This window comes from Hordeum vulgare, chromosome 2H (assembly GCF_904849725.1).
Source record: "Hordeum vulgare subsp. vulgare chromosome 2H, MorexV3_pseudomolecules_assembly, whole genome shotgun sequence".
In the NCBI taxonomy this organism is placed as follows: Eukaryota; Viridiplantae; Streptophyta; class Magnoliopsida; order Poales; family Poaceae; genus Hordeum; species Hordeum vulgare.
In genome coordinates this window covers 623,732,393-623,755,145 of record NC_058519.1, presented here as the reverse complement: position 1 = coordinate 623,755,145, position 22,753 = coordinate 623,732,393, and the positions used below count along the sequence as shown (strand labels likewise).

At 47.0% G+C, this 22,753-nt stretch overlaps 1 protein-coding gene and 1 non-coding gene across 2 annotated transcripts; both read right to left on the bottom strand.

Annotated features, from left to right (window-relative positions):
• Positions 1-1,130: 1,130 nt before the first annotated feature.
• On the bottom strand, positions 1,131-1,248 carry LOC123433650. Its single transcript, XR_006624989.1, has one exon. It is a non-coding gene; the product is annotated as a U5 spliceosomal RNA (small nuclear RNA).
• Positions 1,249-1,794: 546 nt separating this feature from the next.
• Positions 1,795-4,943, bottom strand: LOC123427996 (cell division protein FtsZ homolog 1, chloroplastic). The gene is made up of 6 exons (XM_045112139.1): positions 4,595-4,943; positions 4,102-4,201; positions 3,717-3,946; positions 2,952-3,119; positions 2,531-2,764; positions 1,795-2,331 (listed from the first exon to the last, which is right to left on the bottom strand). Exons 1-6 carry the CDS (start codon positions 4,817-4,819, stop codon positions 2,077-2,079), a joined length of 1,212 nt encoding a protein of 403 aa, XP_044968074.1. The 5' UTR covers positions 4,820-4,943; the 3' UTR covers positions 1,795-2,076.
• Between the last annotated feature and the right edge of the window lie 17,810 nt (positions 4,944-22,753).

Below are 22,753 nucleotides of genomic sequence, written 5' to 3'. Positions count from 1 at the left end.
CATTTTTATGTGACGGGAGTGCACACATGATTGATATTTTTTTCTAAACGGTTGTTGGTTAATTCTATAATTGAGTAACTCGACTTGTAAAGTGCCTCCTGGGTACTAGGCGACTCGGTGGGAATCCCTCCGATGCTGCCACCACCGCAGCCTCCCTCCTCCTCCTCACCTCACCGTCGCCTGAGGAGCCCACCGGCGAAACCCGGGACGACTCCAGGGAAGGCGACGGCGGGGCATCTCACGGGGAGGCTCGTGGGCGGATCTGGCGTGCAGGGGTGGATCCGGTGACCCGTGTTGTGGATGGCGCAACGGCAAACTCGCGGCGCGGCAGCGACGAGGGAGATGCGCGGGCGTGGCACACGACGGGTGTGTGCTGAGGCATGGGCGTCCGACGGGCGAGCGAGCGTGGAGGCCGCCATGCCCCTCTCTGCTCGGGCTGGTCCGATGTGGGCGGATCAAGGGCCCGCGCCCGAATATGATATGGTGGGAGCAGGTGGCGGTTGGGGCTTCTCCGTCGGCTTTGGGTCAGCCGTCCTTGGTTGGAGGCCCCGTCTTGGGTGGCGGTTGGGGCTTCTCCGCCGGCTTGGGGTTAGCCGATGACCCGAGGTGGCGGGGCCTTGCTCCCCCTTGGTTGGAGGCCCCACCTTGGGTGGCGGTTGGGGCTTCTCCGCCGGCTTGGGGTCAGCCGACGACCCGAGGTGGCGGAGCCTTGCTCCCCCTTGGTTGGAGGCCCCGTCTTGGGTGGCGGTTGGGGCTTCTCCGCCGGCTTGGGGTCAGCCAACGACCCGAGGTGGCGGAGCCTTGCTCCCCCTTGGTTGGAGGCCCCGTCTTGGGGTCAGTCGACGACCCGAGGTGATCTTGGGGTCAGCCGACGACCCGAGGTGGCGGAGCCTTGCTCCCCCTTGGTTGGAGGCCCCGTCTTGGGTGGCGGTTGGGGCTTCTCCGCCGGCTTGGGGTCAGGTGGCGGAGCCTTGCTCCCCCTTGGTTGGAGGCCCCGTCTTGGTGCTTCGGCTCATCTTTAAAGGCTGTTCCTCAAAAAAAATGACTTGTGTTCGATCTAAGAACGTTTCAACAAGCCTCACCCATCCCTAGTTCAAAATTACAGTACAAAATTTAGGATTGAATTGTGGGCCCTCCAATTAAGGAGGATCCCTTCAAAAATTAGCGTATGCTGCTAATTGCAGTGTGCACACGGTATTCTTTAGTAAAAGGCGAAAGAATAGTTCGCTTTGTGCCCGCTGCGCATCTGCGTGCCTTGGAATGGAAGGCGTGGCCCTCCTTATATAGTGCTCCATGGTAGCGCTCTCACCTCAAAGCAGCGGTGTGGGACTAATCTCTCTTTCTCTGGGAAGCGAGGATAGACTGCTCCACCACGCAGCCGCGAACAGGTGCGAAAGGCCGATGCGTTCGCGGACGGGGGCAAACCGAGTGCCAAGTGGGCTTCTTGGCCCGTTGTAGAGACACGCAAGCCCATCTTGTTGTCTCGCACTTAATCTTAGATTAAAAAATAGATCCCACGCTCAATCTCTCCCTGTCACACATACTTTTCTGTTCTCTCCAAGACGATCACATATCTGTTATGTAGTTTCTGAAGAAAAAGAAAAACGATATCCTTTCTTGCAGAGATGATTGGATGTATATTGCTTGGGCATGATCTACTTTACAAATCTCATGTACCATTCGCACGGGAAAAAACAGCATCTTAGCATTACCATCACAAATAGTCAATCGGGTACGACCGCGTATACACTCCATAGAACGCTGACACGCCTGCCGATCACACCTCCGGCCGCATAAATCCACGAACCTCACTAAATTCAGCAATCGAAGAAAAGCTCGTACGCACCCACAAAATTCAGCAGGCGAGCCCTGGGGTTGCCAAAGCTGTCAACGAACAGAACACCTTCTAAAACAACCGAGTCAAGAGACTTCTGAACAATACATACACCAGGCGAGAACCTAATCACTACGCGAAACTAGTTTCAGAGTGTTTACACCGCACCGGCTAACTCTCTACTGCCTTGATAAAGTGAGAACCACAGCTTCACAAGGTTGTTTGTGCCTGCTGAACGGTGTTCAGGAGAAGAGCCTCCGCGACCATGTCGGGACGGCCGCCGGCGTCGGTTGTTGCACAGCAGCTGATACGAGGCTAGCCGCCTTTTCTTTCGCCTCCAGTATCCGAGCTCCCTTAGGGTCAGCCAGAAGGGACTTCTGGAAGGACTGCGGAAATCCTGTTGCGATGATGGTCACGTGGATCTCGCCGTTATAACGGTCGTCTACGACAGCACCAAAAATTATGTTTGCCGAGGGGTCGGCCAAGCTTGTCACAATCTGCACAAAGAGAATGAGCCGTGGTTACTCTCAAAACAGTTGAACAGTACATCACTTCCATGTAATCACCTAAATAAGTCAATATGCATGTGTTGGTTCTACTGCTAGCTGTCTTGATGTTCTCATGGCTTTCATGAATTCTTCAAAGACCATTCAATGATTCAAGTATCAAGATAGCAATAAGGAGTCCTACACGCACCTGAGAGACCTTGTTTACTTCTTGCAAAGTGATGTCCTTCCCGCCAGTGATATTGTACACAACACCGGTAGCTGCCTCAATGGATGACCCTATCAAAGGGGCAAGAGTTGCCTGCTCAGCAGCTTCTTGGGCGCGGTTTTTGCTGGAAGAAACACCAACGCCAAGCATGGCAGTTCCAGAATTTTTCATCACAGCTTTCACATCGGCAAAATCAACATTCACAAGCCCAGGTATCTGCAAAAGTTTCACATAAATAATATGCCATGTTTACACCACATGTTAAATTTGTCACAAATTGAAGAAATGGGGGCACAGATATAGAATTAAAAGTTTCTGCACAGTTTTCTTTAACCACAGTAATGCACGTACATTGCGCTAATACCAACTAAATTACTGCAGCATAGGGAAGGAGAAAACCCACCGTGATTATGTCTGATATTCCTTGGACACCCTGACGAAGGACATCATCTGCAAGGAGAAACGCGTCTTGCAAGGGCATATTTTCATCAGCAATATCTAACAACCGATCATTTGGTATCACAATTAGTGTGTCAACACTCCTTTCCAGCTTCTCTAATGCTTCAAGTGCCTGAAATGGTGACAAGAAATAAAATTAACTAGAGAAAAAAATACTACTTAAGCAGTAGTGGTTCAAAACAATACAAAATGCTGTACACAGAAATTCTAATGGCTATTAATCAAATGAATTCACCTTAGGCAAATGATGACCAGTTAACAATCAAATGGCTTTCATGATATTATTACAAAGTACTCCCTCCATAAACTAATATAAGAGCATTTAGATCACTACTTTAGGTATGCAAATGGTCTTACATTAGTTTACAGAGGGAGTACTCCCTCCGTCCGGAATTACTTGTCACCAAAATGGAAATAAATGAATGTATCTAGAATTAAAATATGTTTAGATGCATCCATTTTTATGACAAGTAATTCCGGACGGAGGGAGTAATAGCAACGAACTGTACACCACAACATTAAGGGACTGGCAGTAGTGACAGGTGTAAGAAATGAAAATGACATGACTGCAGGTAAGGCCACCTCTTTAGCTACATTGTCTGCAACAAAAATGCTGCGATCTAAGCAAAGGTCACTTCAGGCTTAAACAAAATTAACAAAATTGCAAAATGAGATGCCAAATGATTTGTATTTAGGTTCAAATGCATACCTGTAAAGAGCGTTTGCGTCCTTCGAAGCTGAATGGGTAGGTGACAACACCGACAGTAAGATAACCAGCTTCCTTTGCTATCTGGGCAACAACTGGAGCAGCACCGGAGCCAGTACCCCCTCCCATCCCAGCTGTTATGAAGACAAGGTCCGAATCTCGGAGGGCATTGGCTATCACTTCCTTTGATTCCTCGGCAGCCTGTTCTCCCAAATTAGGATTTCCACCAGTACCTGTTTGCACGAACATACTTAGTCAGTATATTGTTAGATTTTGTTCTATTTTTCAGGGCATGAACACAAGTTTGCATCGGAGGCGGTGCCTTTACAAGGGAAATGCCCGTGTAAAGACAGCATTCTTTCATGAGAAAACAGAAAGAAAGTATTACCCAGCCCACGAGTCAATTGTTCTCCAATTTGTAACGGATGTTGTGCCTGCGAATTGACGAGAGCCTGGGAATCTGTGTTTATAGCATAAAACTCGATACCCTGAAATTGTATAATTCAGTCATCAGCATTTGAGAAAACAGGTAAGGAACATGCAGTCATCATGACGGTAAAATTATACTACATTAGATCTCCCTAGATGCTTCTGTGGAGGCAATGAATAATTTCCAATGTACAAGCACACATTTTATTGTTTAAGGAACAATGTATAGTAAGCATACATGAACACCGTCACAACAACCTACATACACTCGTATGCTGAACTAAAACACATCACAAGTTGTGGCCTGAAACGGAGTGGGAGCACGGAAACAATGCCGCGGAATAACTCGTTCACTTGCTAGGTTCGAATTCCAAATCAGACTACGAAATGGATCTACAAGCCGAGCACGGCACAGAAAGGAAAACATGTCCATGTAAGGGGCACCGTGCTACCTGGAGGCCGCTGCCGATCATACGGTTGACGGCGTTGTTGCCGCCGCCGCCTACGCCGACGACCTTTATCCTCGCCGTCTCCACGGGCGCGAACGCGAAGGAGCACTGCACGGCCGCATGGCGCGGCCGCCGCGTCTGGTTCCGGCACCCGCCACTATGGGGTCTCCTGGGAGGCAGGCCAGGGAGGTGGATGAGGGCGGACGCCGACGAGGTGGACGGCGCCATTTTCCCTTGGCCGTGTGGGGAAAATGGGGATTGGGGGAGGTGACGGGGAGGAGAAGAGAGGGGATCTGGCGTCCAACGTGATCTAGGGTTTTGCGAGATTTTGGAGGGGTTTGCTGTCGTGTCTACAGTAGCTTCCCGGTTGCGGTCGGGCAGTTTCTTTTGTCATTTCTTTCCTATGCAACAAAAGAAATGGTTCAGCACAACATGGAAACGTGAGATACGGTAATATTTTTTCAGTAATTTTTATTTAATCAGAAGATAGTTAGAGCAACTCCAACCGGTCGAACCAAACGGACACGCGCTATGTCCGCGTTTTGTCTGTTTGGATCGGCCCGACGGATATCTGTGTACGTTTTTGCAATTGGGTCGGCGTTTGCGTTCAACGGGCCCAACGACCCATTTTTAGACGGCACGAAAAAAACATAAGTAGACATTTTAAAAATATAGAAATCATTAATTAAATATTTAATGTCGGTTTGGAAGGTCAGCGATAGTCCAGATTACATTAAATATAAAATTAAATAAATTAAAAACGAGGAGGCGCGTTGCCTTAGGCGTCCTCGTCGTCGTCATCAGGGTTGGTGAGGTCGACGAGCGTCGACATCGGGACAGCCCAGGGGAAGGTTGTCTCCTAGGCGACGGCGACATCGTCCGCCGATGGTTGCACCGTTGCTCGCTGGGCAGCACGTCGCTCCTCCTCCTGAGCTTCAGCCTCACGCTCTATCACCTCGATCCGCGGGGGCTCTGCGTCCTCCTCCCTCACCCGCCGCTGTCGTCGGTGCTCTAGGTAGGTCGGGTAGGGGAGGGGGAGGGGTTCTCCCAGTGCCACATCACTTGGTGCACTAGTATGCTGACCCGCTCACGAGGCGGACGGGAAGATGCCAGTGCGCGGACAGGGATGGCAGGGGACTTGTCCTTGTCTTTCGCAGAGAATAACCCCATGGTTTTGGCTAGGGTTTGTCGCCGGCGGGGGAGTAGAGGGTGGCTAGATGAGGATGTGGTCGACTTCTAGAAGAGGATGAGCCCCCTCCCCTTGTTGGGAACGTTTGTATGGGAAACAAAAAATTTCCTACGCACACGAAAGACCTATCATGGTGATGATCATCTACGAGAGGGGAGATCGCATCCACATACCCTTGTAGATCGCTAAGCGGGAATCGTTTAAGAAATGCGGTTGATGTAGTCGAACGTCTTCGCGATCCGAATCGCAAGCGTCCCACGAACTCCGTCCCATTCTAGCGCCGAACGGACGACACCTCTGCGTTCAGCACACGTACAACTTGATGACGATCTCCGCCTTCTTAATCCAGCAAGAGGGGCGGAGAGGTAGATGAGTTCCCCGTCAGCACAACGGCGTGGTGGTGGTGGTGATGAACTAGTCCAACAGGGCTTCACCAAGCTATGCCGGACTAATCTAGACGATGAATACGATCTGTGGAGGAGAGGGCGACACATGTTTTTTTCTGGTGCCTTTTGCCCTGAAAACCTCCACTGTATATAGGAGGGACAAGGGGGAGGGCTGGCTTGCCTCCTACACCAAGGAGGAGCTTCGGTCGAGCCAAGAGGGGAAGAGTCCTCCTCCAATACGGTTTGGGTGGAGGAGTCCTTGTTGGAAATATGCCCTAGAGGCAATAATAAAATGGTTATTATCATATTTCCTTGTTCATGATAATAGTCTATTGTTCATGCTATAATTGTATTAACAGGAAACAATAATACATGTGTGAATAAATAGATCACAATGTGTCCCTAGCAAGTCTCTAGTTGGCTAGCTCGTTAGTCAATAGATGATCATGGTTTCCTGATCATGGACATTAGATGTAATTGATAACGGGATCACATCATTGGGAGAATGATGTGATGGACAACACCCAATCCTAAGCATAGCACTAGATCGTATTGTTCGTATGCTAAAGCTTTTCTAATGTCAAGTGTCTTTTCCTTCGACCGTGAGATTGTGCAACTCCCGGATACCGTAGGAGTGCTTTGGGTGTATCAAACGTCACAACGTAACTGGGTGACTATAAAGGTGCACTACGGGTATCTCTGAAAGTGTCTGTTGGGTTGGTACGAATCGAGATCGGGATTTGTCACTCCGTGTGACGGAGAGGTATCTCTGGGCCCACTCGGTAGAACATCATCATGAGCTCAATGTGACTAAGGAGTTAGTCACACGATGACGTGCTACGGAACGAGTAAAGAGACTTACCGGTAACGAGATTGAACAAGGTATAGGTATACCGACGATCGAATCTCGGGCAAGTTCTATACCGACACACAAAGGGAGTCGTATACGGGATTGATTGAATCCTTGACATCGTGGTTCGTCCGATGAGATTATCGTGGAGCAAGTGGGAGCCACCATGGGTATCCAGACCCCGCTGATGGTTATTGGCCGGAGAGGTGTCTCGGTCATGTCTGCCTGTCTCCCGAACCCGTAGGGTCTACACACTTAAGGTTCGATGACGCTAGGGTTATAGGGAATTGTTATACGAGGTTACCGAAAGTTGTTCGGAGTCCCGGATGAGATCCCGAACGCCACGAGGAGCTCCGGAATGGTCCGGAGGTAAAGATTGATATATAGGACAGATGGTTTTGAACACCGAAAGTGTTTCGGAAGTCACGGTAACGTACCGGGACCACCGGGACCACCGGAGGTGGCCCCGGGGGTCCACCGAAGGGGGGCAACGACCCCAAAAGGCTAGATGGTCCTAGTGCGGGAGGGAACCAGCCCCTAGGTGGGCTGGTGCGCCTCCCACACCCAGCCCAATGCGCAAGTGGTGGGGAGAGGGGGCAACCCTAGGCACAGGTGGGCCTTAGGCCCACCAGGTGGTGCGCCACCCCCTCCCACCCTGGCCGCCGCCCCCTTTCCCATCTGGTGGCTGCCGCACCACCTAGGGGGGAACCCTAGGGGTGGCGCACCCCCTCCCCCTCCTCCTATAAATAGAGAGGGGTTTTGGCCCTTGGGAGATAGACTTCTCCCTCTCCCTCGGCGCAACCGTGCCCTTCTTCCTCCTCCTCTTCCTCGTGCTGCTGGAGTTCTTCCCCAACCTCTCCCTCTTCCTTGCCGGATCAAGGTGCGGGAGACATCACCGGGTTGCACGTGTGTTGAACGCGGAGGTGCCGTAGTTCGGAACTAGATCGGAATCGCTACGAGTACGACTCCATCAACCGCGTTCTAGCAACGCTTCCGCTTAGCGATCTTCAAAGGTATGAAGATGCTCTTACCCCTCTCTCCTTGCTGGTCTCCCCATAGGAAGATTTCAATATGCGTAGGAAAATTTTGAATTTATGCTACGTTACCCAACAGTGGTATCAGAGCAAGTTTTCTATGCGTAGATTCTATGCACGAGTAGAACACAAAAGTTGTGGGTGATGATTTGTCAATTTGCTTGCCGCTACTAGTCTTATTCTGTTCCGGCGGTATTGTGGGATGAAGCGGCCCGGACCGACTTTACACGTACGCTTACGTGAGACTGGTTCCACCGACAGACATGCACCGTGCATAAAGGTGGCTAGCGGGTGTCTATCTCTCCTACTCTAGTCGGATTGGATTTGATGAAAAGGGTCCTTATGAAGGGTAAATAGCTTTGGCATATCATCGTTGTGGTTGTCACGTAGGTAAGAAGGCGTTCTTGCTAGAAACACAAATCAGCTACGTAAAACTTGCAACAACAATTAGAGGACGTCTAACTTGTTTTTGCACGGTTTGACATGTGATGTGATATGGCCAAAGTTGTGATGTTGCATGTATGATGTATGAGATGATCATGTTATTGTAGTAGGTTTCACGACTTGCATGTCGATGAGTATGACAACCGGCAGGAGCCATAGGAGTTGTCTTAATTTATTGTATGAGATGCAACGCCATGTGCTTATACTTTTACTTCATTGCTAACGGTTAGCTATAGTAGTAGTTGGCGTGACGACTTCACGGAGACACGATGATGGAGATCATGGTGTCACGTCGGTGACGATGATGACCATGCGATGCGTGAAGATGGAGATCGAAAGGGCGAAGATGATAATGGCCATATCATGTCACTATATGATTGCATTGTGATGTTTATCATGTTTTTCATCTTATTGCTTAGAACGACGGTAGCATAATAAGATGATCCCTCTTAAAATTTCGAGAATGTATTCCCCTAAGTGTGCACCGTTGCGAAGGTTCGTTGTCTCGAAGCACCACGTGATGATCGGGTGTGATAGATTCTAACGTTCGCATACAACGGGTGTAAGCCAGAATTACACACGTGAAACACCTAGGTTGACTCGACGAGCTTAGCATGTACAAACATGACCTCGAATACAAGAGACTGAAAGGTCGAACATGAGTCGTATGGTTGAATACGATCAGCATGAAGTTGCTCACCATGGTGACTAGTTCGTCTCACGTGATGATCCGACACGGGTTAGTCAACATGGATCATGTATCACTTAGATGACTAGATGGATGTCGATTTAAGTGGGAGCTCATACTTAATATGATTAGATGAACTTAGTCTAAAAGGTTTGTCTTTATAAATATTGTAGATGGCCAACGTCAACCTCAATTTCAACGCATTCCTAGAGAAAAACAAGCTGAAAGATGATGGTAGCAACTATGCGGACTGGGTTCGCAACTTGAAGCTCATCCTTGAAGCAGCTAAAAAGGCTTATGTCCTTGATGCGCCGCTAGGTGACCCTCCCGCTCCCGCAGCAGCCCAGGACATTCTGAACGTCTGGCAAACGCGGAGTGATGACTACTCTCTGGTTAGGTGTGGCATGTTATACAGTTTAGAAACAGGGCTCCAAAGGCGTTTTGAGCAACACGGAGCATATGAGATGTTCCAAGAGCTGAAGCTAGTTTTTCAAGCTCATGCCCGTGTCGAGAGATATGAAGTCTCCGACAAGTTCTTTAGCTGTAAGATGGAGGATAACAGTTCTGTCAGTGAGCACATACTCAAAATGTCTGGGTTACACGGTCGTTTGACTTCACTTGGAGTCGAACTTCCGGATGATGCTATAATTGACAAAATCCTCCAGTCTCTCCCACCAAGCTACAAAGGTTTTGTGCTTAACTACAACATGCAAGGGATGAAGAAGACCATTCCCGAGTTGTACTCGATGCTCAAGTCTGCAGAAGTAGAAATCAAGAAAGAGCATCAAGTGTTGATGGTCAACAAGACCACTAGTTTCAAGAAGGGCAAGGGTAAGGAGAACTTCAAGAAAGACGGCAAAGCTGTTGCCACGCCCGGTAAGCCAGATGTCGGAAAGAAGAAAAAGAATGGACCCAATCCTGAGACTGAGTGCTTCTATTGCAAGGGAAAGGGTCACTGGAAGTGGAACTGCCCCAAATACTTAGCGGACAAGAAGGCCGACAACGTTAAAGGTATATGTGATATACATGTTATTGATGTGTACCTTACCAGCGCTCGTAGTAGCTCCTGGGTATTTGATACTGGTGTTGTTGCTCACGTTTGCAACTCAAAGCAGGAACTGCGGAATAAGCGGAGATTGGCCAAGGACGAGGTGACGATGCGCGTTGGGAATGGTTCAAAGGTCGATGTGATCGCCGTCGGCACGCTACCTCTACATCTACCGTCGGGATTAGTCTTAAACCTTAATAATTGTTATTTAGTACCAGCTTTAAGCATGAACATTGTATCAGGGTCTTCCTTAATGCGAGACGGCTACTCATTTAAGTCAAAGAATAATGGTTGTTCTATTTATATGAGTGATATGTTTTATGGTCATGTTCCGCTGGTGAATGGTTTATTCTTGATGGATCTCGATCGTGATGTTACACATATTCATAGTGTGAGTACCAAAATATGTAAAGTTGATAATGATAGTCCCACATACTTGTGGCACTGCCACCTTGGTCATATCGGCGTTAAGCGCATGAAGAAGCTCCATACTGATGGACTATTAGAGTCTATTGACTTTGAATCATTTGACACATGCAAACCGTGCCTCATGGGCAAGATGACTAAGACTCCATTCTCAGGAATAATGGAGAGAGCAACCGGCTTATTGGAAATAATACATACTGATGTGTGTGGTCCAATGAACATTAAAGCTCGCGGTGGCTATCGTTATGTTCTCACTCTCACCGATGATTTGAGGAGGTATGGGTATATCTACTTGATGAAGCACAAATCTGAGACATTTGAAAAGTTCAAGGAATTTCAGAGTGAGGTCGATAATCAACATGACAGAAAAATCAAGTGTCTACGATCTGATCATGGAGGAGAATATTTGAGTCACGAGTTTGGCACACACCTAAGGAAGTGTGGAATCGTTTCACAACTAACGCCGCCTAGCACACCACAACACAACGGAGTGTCTGAACGTCGTAATCGCACTTTATTAGATATGGTACGTGTTGGGGAACGTCGCATGGGAAACAAAAATTTTCCTACGCGCACGAAGACCTATCATGGTGATGTCCATCTACGAGAGGGGATGTGTGATCTACGTACCCTTGTAGACCGTAAAGCAGAAGCGTTAGTGAACGCGGATGATGTAGTGGAACGTCCTCACGTCCCTCAATCCGCCCCGCGAACCGTCCCGCGATCAGTCCCACGATCTAGTGCCGAACGGACGGCACCTCCGTGTTCAGCACACGTACAGCTCGACGATGATCTCGGCCTTCTTGATCCAGCAAGAGAGACGGAGAGGTAGAAGAGTTCTCCGGCAGCGTGACTGCGCTCCGTAGGTTGGTGATGATCTTGTCTCAGCAGGGCTCCACCCGAGCTCCGCAGAAACGCGATATAGAGGAAAAACCGTGGAGGTATGTGGTCGGGCTGCCGTGGAAAAGTCGTCTCAAATCAGCCCTAAAACCTCCGTATATATAGGGGAAGAGGGAGAGCCTTGCCTTGGGGTCCAAGGACCCCTAAGGGCTTCGGCCGAGCCAAGGGGGGAAGGTCTCCCCTTCCAAACCGAATCCAACTTAGTTTGGAAGGTGGAGTCCTTCTCCCTTTTCCCACCTCCTCCTTTTTTTCTTTTCTCTTTGATTTTTCTTCCTACGGCGCATATGGCTCTTTTGGGCTGTCCCACCAGCCCACTAAGGGCTGGTGTGCCATCCCCAAGGCCTATGGGCTTCCCCGGGGTGGGTTACCCCCCCCCCCCCCGGTGAACTCCCGGAACCCATTCGTCATTCCCGGAACATTCCCGGTAACTCCGAAAACCTTCCGGTAATCAAATGAGGTCATCCTATATATCAATCTTCGTTTCCGGACCATTCCGGAAACCCTCGTGACGTCCGTGATCTCATCCGGGACTCCGAACAACATTCGGTAACCAACCATGTAACTCAAATAAGCATAAAACAACGTCGAACCTTAAGTGTGCAGACCCTGCGGGTTCGAGAACTATGTAGACATGACCCGAGAGACTCCTCGGTCAATATCCAATAGCGGGACCTGGATGCCCATATTGGATCCTACATATTTACGAAGATCTTATCGTTTGAACCTCAGTGCCAAGGATTCATATAATCCCGTATGTCATTCCCTTTGTCCTTCGGTATGTTACTTGCCCGAGATTCGATCGTCACTATCCGTATACCTATTTCAATCTCGTTTACCAGCAAGTCTCTTTACTCGTTCCGTAGTACAAGATCCCACAACTTACACTAAGTCACATTGCTTGCAAGGCTTGTGTGTGATGTTGTATTACCGAGTGGGCCCCGAGATACCTCTCCGTCACACGGAGTGACAAATCCCAGTCTTGATCCATACTAACTCAACGAACACCTTCGGAGATACCTGTAGAGCATCTTTATAGTCACCCAGTTACGTTGCGACGTTTGATACACACAAAGTATTCCTCCGGTGTTAGTGAGTTATATGATCTCATGGTCATAGGAACAAATACTTGACACGCAGAAAAACTGTAGCAACAAAATGATGCGATCAATATGCTACGTCTATTAGTTTGGGTCTAGTCCATCACGTGATTCTCCTAATGACGTGATCCAGTTATCAAGCAACAACACCTTGTTCATAATCAGAAGACACTGACTATCTTTGATCAACTGGCTAGCCAACTAGAGGCTTGCTAGGGACAGTGTTTTGTCTATGTATCCACACATGTAAATGAGTCTTCATTCAATACAATTATAGCATGGATAATAAACGATTATCTTGATACAGGAATTATAATAATAACTATATTTATTATTGCCTCTAGGGCATAATTCCAACAGTCTCCCACTTGCACTAGAGTCAATAATCTAGCCCTCACATCATCATGTGAATTACATTGTAATAAATCTAACACCCATACAGTTCTGGTGTTGATCATGCTTTGCCCGTGGAAGAGGTTTAGTCAGCGGGTCTGCTACATTCAGATCCGTGTGCACTTTGCATATATTTACGTCCTCCCCTTCGACGTAGTCGCGGATGAGGTTGAAGCGTCATTTGATGTGTCTGGACTTCTTGTGAAACCGTGGTTCCTTTGCTAAGGCAATGGCACCCGTGTTGTCACAGAACAAGGTTATTGGATTCAGTGCGCTTGGCACCACTCCAAGATCCGTCATGAACTGCTTCATCCAGACACCCTCCTTAGCCGCCTCCGAGGCAGCCATGTACTCCGCTTCATATGTAGAATCTGCTACGACGCTTTGCTTGGAACTGCACCAGCTTACCGCACCCCCATTAAGAATAAATACGTATCCGGTTTGCGACTTAGAGTCGTCCGGATCTGTGTCAAAGCTTGCATCGACGTAACCTTTTACGGCGAGCTCTTCGTCACCTCCATACACGAGAAACATCTCCTTAGTCATTTTCAGGTACTTCAGGATATTCTTGACCGCCGTCCAGTGATCCACTCCTGGATTACTCTGGAACCTACCTGCCATACTTATGGCCAGGCTAACGTCCGGTCTAGTGCACAACATTGCATACATGATAGGACCTATGGCTGAAGCATAGGGGACGGATCGCATATGCTCTCTATCCTCATCAGTTGCTGGGCACTGAGTCTTACTCAATCTCGTACCTTGTAAAACTGGCAAGTACCCTTTCTTGGACTGTTCCATTTTGAACCTCTTCAAAACATTATCAAGGTATGTGCTTTGTGAAATTCCTATCAGGCGTTTTGATCTATCCCTGTAGATCTTAATGCCTAGAATGTAAGCAGCTTCTCCTAGGTCCTTCATAGAGAAACTTTTATTCAAGTAATCCTTTATGCTCTCCAAAAACTCTACGTTGTTTCCAATAAGTAATATGTCATCCACATATAATATTAGAAATGCCACAGAGCTCCCACTCACTTTCTTATAAATACAAGATTCTCCAACCACTTGTATAAACCCAAATGCTTTGATCACCTCATCAAAGCGTTTGTTCCAACTCCGAGATGCTTGCACCAGCCCATAAATGGATCGTTGGAGCTTGCACACCTTGTTAGCATTCTTAGGATCGACAAAACCTTCGGGTTGCATCATATACAACTCTTCCTTAAGGAAACCGTTAAGGAACGCCATTTTGACATCCATCTGCCAGATTTCATAATCGAAAAATGCAGCTTTTGCGAACATGATTATGACGGACTTAAGCATCGCTACGGGTGAGAATGTCTCATCGTGGTCAACTCCTTGAACTTGTGAAAAACCCTTTGCCACAAGTCGAGCTTTATAAACGGTCACATTGCCGTCAGCGTCCGTCTTCCTCTTAAAGATCCATTTGTTCTGAATAGCCTTGCAGCCCTCAGGTAGTACTTCCAAAGTCCACACTTTGTTCTCATACATGGATCCTATCTCGGACTTCATGGCTTCTAGCCATTTGTTGGAATCTGGGCCCACCATTGCTTCTTCACAATTTGCAGGTTCATTGTTGTCCAACAACATGATTGATAAGACGGGATTACCGTACCACTCTGGAGCAGCACGTGGTCTCGTCGACCTGCGTGGTTCGACAGAAACTTGAACCGGAGTTTCATGATCATCATCACTAACTTCCTCCTCAACCGGCGTCGCAACGACAGAGGTTTCCCCTTGCCCTGCGCCACCATCCAGAGGGATGAGAGGTTCGACAACCTCGTCAAGTTCTATCTTCCTCCCACTCAATTCTCTCGAGAGAAACTCCTTCTCGAGAAAAGCTCCGTTTTTAGCAACAAACACTTTGCCCTCGGATTTGAGATAGAAGGTGTACCCAACTGTCTCTTTTGGGTAACCTATGAAGATGCACTTTTCCGCTTTGGGTTCCAGCTTTTCAGGCTGAAGCTTTTTGACATAAGCATCACATCCCCAAACTTTAAGAAACGACAACTTTGGCCTTTTGCCATGCCACAGTTCGTATGGTGTCGTCTCAACGGATTTTGATGGTGCCCTATTTAAAGTGAATGCAGTTGTTTCTAATGCATAACCCCAAAACGATAACGACAAATCGGTAAGAGACATCATAGATCGCACCATCTCTAATAAAGTACGATTACGACGTTCGGACACACCATTACGTTATGGTGTTCCAGGCGGTGTCAACTGTGAAACAATTCCACATTGTCTTAAGTGAGCACCAAACTCGAAACTCAGATATTCACCCCCACGATCAGACCGTAGGAACTTGATCTTCTTGTTACGATGATTTTCAACTTCACTCTAAAATTGCTTGAACTTTTCAAATGTTTTAGACTTGTGCTTCATTAAGTTGACATAACCATATCTACTCGAATCGTTAGTGAAGGTGAGAAAATAACGATATCCGCCGCGTGCCTCTATGCTCATCGGACCACACACATCGGTATGTATGATTTCCAACAAGTCACTTGCACGCTCCATTGTTCCGGAGAACGGAGTTTTAGTCATCTTGCCCATGAGGCATGGTTCGCACGTGTCAAGTGAATCAAAGTCAAGTGACTCCAAAAATCCATCGGCATGGAGTTTCTTCATGCGCTTTACACCAATATGACCTAAGCGGCAGTGCCACAAAAATATGGCGCTATCATTGTTAACTCTAACTCTTTTGGTCTCAATGTTATGTATGTGTGTATCGCTATCAAGATTCAATATGAACAATCCTCTCACATTGGGTGCATGACCATAAAAGATGTCACTCATAGAAATAGAACAACCATTATTCTCTGACTTAAAAGAGTAACCGTCTCGCAATAAACAAGATCCAGATATAATGTTCATGCTCAACGCAAGCACTAAATAACAATGATTCAAGTTCATAACTAATCCTGATGGTAACTGAAGTGAAATTGTGCCGACGGCGATTGCATCAACCTTGGAACCATTTCCTACGCGCATCGTCACTTCATCTTTCGCCAGCCTTCGTCTATTCCGCAGTTCCTGTTTCGAGTTGCAAATATGAGCAACAGAACCGGTATCGAATATCGAGGCACTACTACGAGAGCCGGTTAAGTACACATCAATAACATGTATATCCAATATACCTGATTTTTCTTTGGCCGCCTTCTTATCAGCCAGATACTTGGGGGCAATTGCGCTTCCAGTGACCCATACCCTTGCAATAGTAACACCCTGTTTCGGGCTTAGGTCCAGCTTTGGGTTTCTTCATTGGATTGACAACAGGTTTGCCGCTCTTCTTTGATTTACCCTTCTTGCCTTTGTCGTTTCTCTTGAAACTAGTGGTCTTATTTACCATCAACACTTGATGTTCTTTACGGAGTTCAGACTCTGGGACTTTTAGCATCGCAAACAACTCGCCGGGTGACTTGTTCATCCCTTGCATGTTGTAGTTCAACACAAAGCCTTTATAGCTTGGCGGCAGTGATTGAAGGATTCTGTCAGTGATAGCCTCTTGCGGGAGTTCAATCCCTAGCTCACCTAGACGGTTTGAGTACCCAGACATTTTGAGCACATGTTCACTGACAAACGAGTTCTCCTCCATCTTGCAAGCATAGAGTTTATCGGAGGTCTCATACCTCTCGATCCGGGCGTTCTTCTGAAAGATAAACTTCAACTCCTGGAACATCTCAAATGCTCCATGACGCTCAAAGCGACGTTGAAGTCCCGGTTCTAAGCCATACAAGACTGCACATTGAACTACCGAGTAGTCCTCCTTACGTGCTAACCAAGCGTTCTTAACATCCTTATCAGCCGTAGCGGGTGGTTCATCTCCTAGCGCAGCAATAAGGACATAATCCTTCTTCCCAGCTTGTAAGATTAGCTTAAGATTACGAGCCCAGTCTACAAAGTTGCTTCCATCATCTTTCAACTTAGCTTTCTCTAGGAACGTATTAAAATTCAGGGTGACTGTCGCATGAGCCATGATCTACAACACAAATATATTCAAAGTGGACTTAGACTATGTTCAAGATAATTAGAGTTTAACTTAATCAAATTATTCGCTAAACTCCCACTCAAAAAGTACATATCTCTAGTCATTTGAGTGGTTCATGATCCTCTTACACTAGCTCAAGTCCGATCATCACGTGAGTTGAGTATAGTTTCAGTGGTAAGCATCCCTATGCTAATCATATCATCTATATGATTCATGATCGACCTTTCGGTCTCATGTGTTCTGAGGCCATGTCTGCACATGCTAGGCTCGTCAAGCTTAACCCGAGTGTTCCGCGTGCGCAACTGTTTTGCACCCGTTGTATGTGAACGTTGAGTCTATCACACCCGATTATCACGTGGTGTCTCGAAACGACGAACTGTAGCAACGGTGCACAGTCGGGGAGAACACAATTTTGTCTTGAAATTTTAGTGAGAGATCACCTCATAATGCTACCGTTGTTCTAAGCAAAATAAGGTGCATAAAAGGATTAACATCACATGCAATTCATAAGTGACATGATATGGCCATCATCACGTGCTCCTTGATCTCCATCACCAAAGCACCGGCACGATCTTCTTGTCACCGGCGCCACACCATGATCTCCATCAATGTGTCGCCATCGGGGTTGTCGTGCTACTCATGCTATTACTACTAAAGCTACATCCTAGCAAAATAGTAAACGCATTTGCAAGCACAAACATTAGTATAAAGACAACCCTATGGCTCCTGCCGGTTGCCGTACCATCGACGTGCAAGTCGATATTATCTATTACAACATGATCATCTCATACATCCAATATATCACATCACATCGTTGGCCATATCACATCACAAGCATACCCTGCAAAAACAAGTTAGACGTCCTCTAATTTTGTTGTTGCATGTTTTACGTGGTGACTATGGGTATCTAGTAGGATCGCATCTTACTTACGCAAACACCACAACGGATATATATGAGTTGCTATTTAACCTCATCCAAGGACCTCCTCGGTCAAATCCGAAAGTTGGAGAAACTGACACCCGCCAGTCATCTTTGAGCAACGGAGTTACTCGTAGCGATGAAACCAGTCTCTCGTAAGCGTACGAGTAATGTCGGTCCGAGCCGCTTCGATCCAACAATACCGCGGAATCAAGAAAAGACTAAGGAGGGCAGCAAAACGCACATCACCGCCCACAAAAACTTTTGTGTTCTACTCGAGAAGACATCTACGCATGAACCTAGCTCATGATGCCACTGTTGGGGAACGTCGCATGGGAAACAAAAATTTTCCTACGCGCACGAAGACCTATCATGGTGATGTCCATCTACGAGAGGGGATGTGTGATCTACGTACCCTTGTAGACCGTACAACAGAAGTGTTAGTGAACGTGGTTGATGTAGTGGAACGTCCTCACGTCCCTCGATCCGCCCCGCGAACCGTCCCGCGATCAGTCCCACGATCTAGTGCCGAACGGACGGCACCTCCGCGTTCAGCACACGTACAGCTCGACGATGATCTCGGCCTTCTTGATCCAGCAAGAGAGACGGAGAGGTAGAAGAGTTCTCCGGCAGCGTGACGGTGCTCCGGAGGTTGGTGATGATCTTGTCTGAGCAGGGCTCCGCCCGAGCTCCGCAGAAACGCAATCTAGAGGAAAAACCGTGGAGGTATGTGGTCGGGCTGCCGTGGAAAAGTCGTCTCAAATCAGCCCTAAAACCTCCGTATATATAGGGGGAAGAGGGGGAGCCTTGCCTTGGGGTCCAAGGACCCCTAAGGGCTTCGGCCGAGCCAAGGGGGGAAGGTCTCCCCTTCCAAACCGAATCCAACTTGGTTTGGAAGGTGGAGTCCTTCTCCCTTTTCCCACCTCCTCCTTTTTTTTTCTCTTTGATTTTTCTTCCTATGGCGCATAGGGCTCTTTTGGGCTGTCCCACCAGCCCACTAAGGGCTGGTGTGCCACACCCAAGGCCTATGGGCTTCCCCGGGGTGGGTTACCACCCCCCCGGTGAACTCCCGGAACCCATTCGTCATTCCCGGTACATTCCCGGTAACTCCGAAAACCTTCCGGTAATCAAATGAGGTCATCCTATATATCAATCTTCGTTTCTGGACCATTTCGGAAACCCTCGTGATGTCCGTGATCTCATCCGGGACTCCGAACAACATTCGGTAACCAACCATATAACTCAAATACGCATAAAACAATGTCGAACCTTAAGTGTGCAGACCCTGCGGGTTCGAGAACTATGTAGACATGACCCGAGAGACTCCTCGGTCAATATCCAATAGCGGGACCTGGATGCCCATATTGGATCCTACATATTCTACGAAGATCTTATCGTTTGAACCTCACTGCCAAGGATTCATATAATCCCGTATGTCATTCCCTTTGTCCTTCAGTATGTTACTTGCCCGAGATTCGATCGTCAGTATCCGTATACCTATTTCAATCTTGTTTACCGACAAGTCTCTTTACTCGTTTCGTAATACAAGATCCCACAACTTACACTAAGTCACATTGCTTGCAAGGCTTGTGTGTGATGTTGTATTACCGAGTGGGCCCCGAGATACCTTTCCGTCACACGGAGTGACAAATCCCAGTCTTGATCCATACTAACTCAACGAACAACTTCGGAGATACCTGTAGAGCATCTTTACAGTCATCCAGTTACGTTGCGACGTTTGATACACACAAAGTATTCCTCCGGTGTTAGTGAGTTATATGATCTCATGGTCATAGGAACAAATACTTGACACGCAGAAAAACAGTAGCAACAAAATGATACGATCAACATGCTTCGTCTATTAGTTTGGGTCTAGTCCATCACGTGATTCTCCTAATGACGTGATCCAGTTATCAAGCAACAACACCTTGTTCATAATCAGAAGACACTGACTATCTTTGATCAACTGGCTAGCCAACTAGAGGCTTGCTAGGGACAGTGTTTTGTCTATGTATCCACACATGTAAATGAGTCTTCATTCAATACAATTATAGCATGGATAATAAACGATTATCTTGATACAGGAATTATAATAATAACTATATTTATTATTGCCTCTAGGGCATAATTCCAGCAGTACGATCTATGATGTCTCTTACCGACTTACCGCTATCATTTTGGGGATACGCATTAGAAACTGCAGCATTCACTTTAAATAGGGCACCGTCTAAATCCGTTGAGACGACACCGTATGAACTATGGTTTGGCAAGAAACCTAAGTTGTCGTTTCTTAAAGTTTGGGGTTGCGATGCTTATGTGAAGAAACTTCAAGCAGAAAAGCTCGAACCCAAAGCGGAGAAATGCGTATTCATAGGATACCCTAAGGAAACTATTGGGTATACCTTCTATCTTAGATCCGAAGGTAAAATCTTTGTTGCCAAGAACGGATCCTTTCTAGAGAAAGAGTTTCTCTCGAAAGAAGTAAGTGGGAGGAAGGTAGAACTTGATGAGGTAATTACACCCCCTCTCGAACAGGATAGTAGCGCAGCGCGGGAAGTTGTTCCTGTGGCGCCTACACCAACTGAATAGGAAGTTATTGATAATGATCATGAAGCTTCGGATCAAGTTACTACTGAACCGCGAATGTCCACGAGGGCATGCTCCGCACCAGAGTGGTACGGCAACCCTGTGATGGAAATCATGTTGTTAGGCAACGGTGAACCTTCGAACTATGAAGAAGCGATGGCGGGCCCGGATTCCAACAAATGGCTTGAAGCTATGAAATCCGAGATAGGATCCATGTATGAGAACAAAGTATGGACTTTGGTGGACTTACCCGATGACCGGCGAGCCATAGAAAATAAATGGATCTTCAAGAAGAAGACTGATGCAAACGATAATGTAACCGTTTATAAAGCTCGACTTGTCGCAAAGGGTTTTCGACAAATTCAAGGAGTTGACTACGAAGAGACTTTTCTCTCCCGTAGCGAAGCTGAAATTAGTCTGAATCATGTTAGCGATTTCCGCCTTTTATGATTATGAAATTTGGCAAATGGATGTCAAAACAGCGTTCCTTAACGGGAACCTTAAGGAAGAGTTGTATATGATGCAACCAGAAGGTTTTGTCGACCCTAAGGGTGCTAACAAAGTGTGCAAGCTCCAGCGCTCCATCTATGGGCTGGTGCAAGCATCTCGGAGTTGGAACATTCGCTTTAATGAGGTGATTAATGCGTTTGGGTTCATACAGGTTTACGGAGAAGCCTGTCTGTACAAGAAAGTGAGTGGGAGCTCTGTAGCTTTCCTCATACTGTATGTGGATGACATATTATTGATGGGGAACAATACAGAAATGTTTGAGAGAATAAAGGCCTATTTGAACAAGAGTTTTTCAATGAAGGACCTTGGAGAAGCTGCATACATATTAGGCATCAATATCTATAGAGATAGATCGAGACGCCTCATATGTCTTTCGCAAAGTACATACCTTGACAAGACATTGAAGAAGTTCAATATGGAAAACTCAAAGAAAGGGTTCTTGCCAGTTTTGCAAGGTATGAGATTGAGTAAGACTCAGTCGCCGACCACGGCAGCAGATAGAGAGAAGATGAGTTCTGTCCCCTACGCTTCAGCCGTAGGCTCTCTAATGTATGCCATGCTGTGTACCAGACCTGATATAAACCTTGCCATAAGTTTGGTAGGGAGGTACCAAAGTGATCCTGGTATGGAACACCGGACAGCAGTCAAGAATATCCTTAAGTACCTGAAAAGGACTAAGGAAATGTTTCTCGTTTATGGAGGTGACGAAGAGCTCGTCGTAAAGGGTTACGCCGACGCCAGCTTCGACACAGATCCGGATGACTCTAAGTCATAGACCGGATACATATATGTTTTGAATAGTGGGGCAGTGAGCTGGTGCAGCAGCAAGCAAGAAGTCGTGGCAGGATCTACATGTGAAGCGGAGTACATAGCTGCTTCAGAAGCGGCTCATGAAGGAATTTGGATGAAGGAGCTCATCACCGACCTTGGAGTGGTTCCAAGCGCGTCGGGTCCAATGACACTCTTCTGTGATAACACTGGGGCCATTGACATAGCCAAGGAGCCCAGGTTTCACCGAAAGATGAAGCACATCAAACGCCGCTACAACTCCATCCACGACCATGTCCAGAGTGGAGTGATAGATATTTGTAAAGTACACACGGATCTGAATGGTTCAGACCCGTTGACTAAACCTCTTCCACGAGCAAAACATGATCAACACCATAATGCTATGGGTGTTCGATACATCACAATGTAACTAGATTATTGACTCCAGTGTAAGTGGGAGACTGTTGGAAATATGCGCTAGAGGCAATAATAAAATGGTTATTATCATATTTCCTTGTTCATGATAATCGTCTATTGTTCATGCTATAATTGTATTAACAGGAAACAGTAATACATGTGTGAATAAATAGATCACAATGTGTCCCTAGCAAGCCTCTAGTTAGCTAGCTCGTTAGTCAATAGATGATCATGGTTTCCTGATCATGGACATTAGATGTCATTGATAACGGGATCACATCATTGGGAGAATGATGTGATGGACAAGACCCAATCCTAAGCATAGCACTAGATCGTATTGTTCGTATGCTAAAGCTTTTCTAATGTCAAGTGTCTTTTCCTTCGACCGTGAGATTGTGCAAATCCCGGATACCGTAGGAGTGCTTTGGGTGTATCAAACGTCACAACGTAACTGGGTGGCTATAAAGGTGCACTATGGGTATCTCTGAAAGTGTC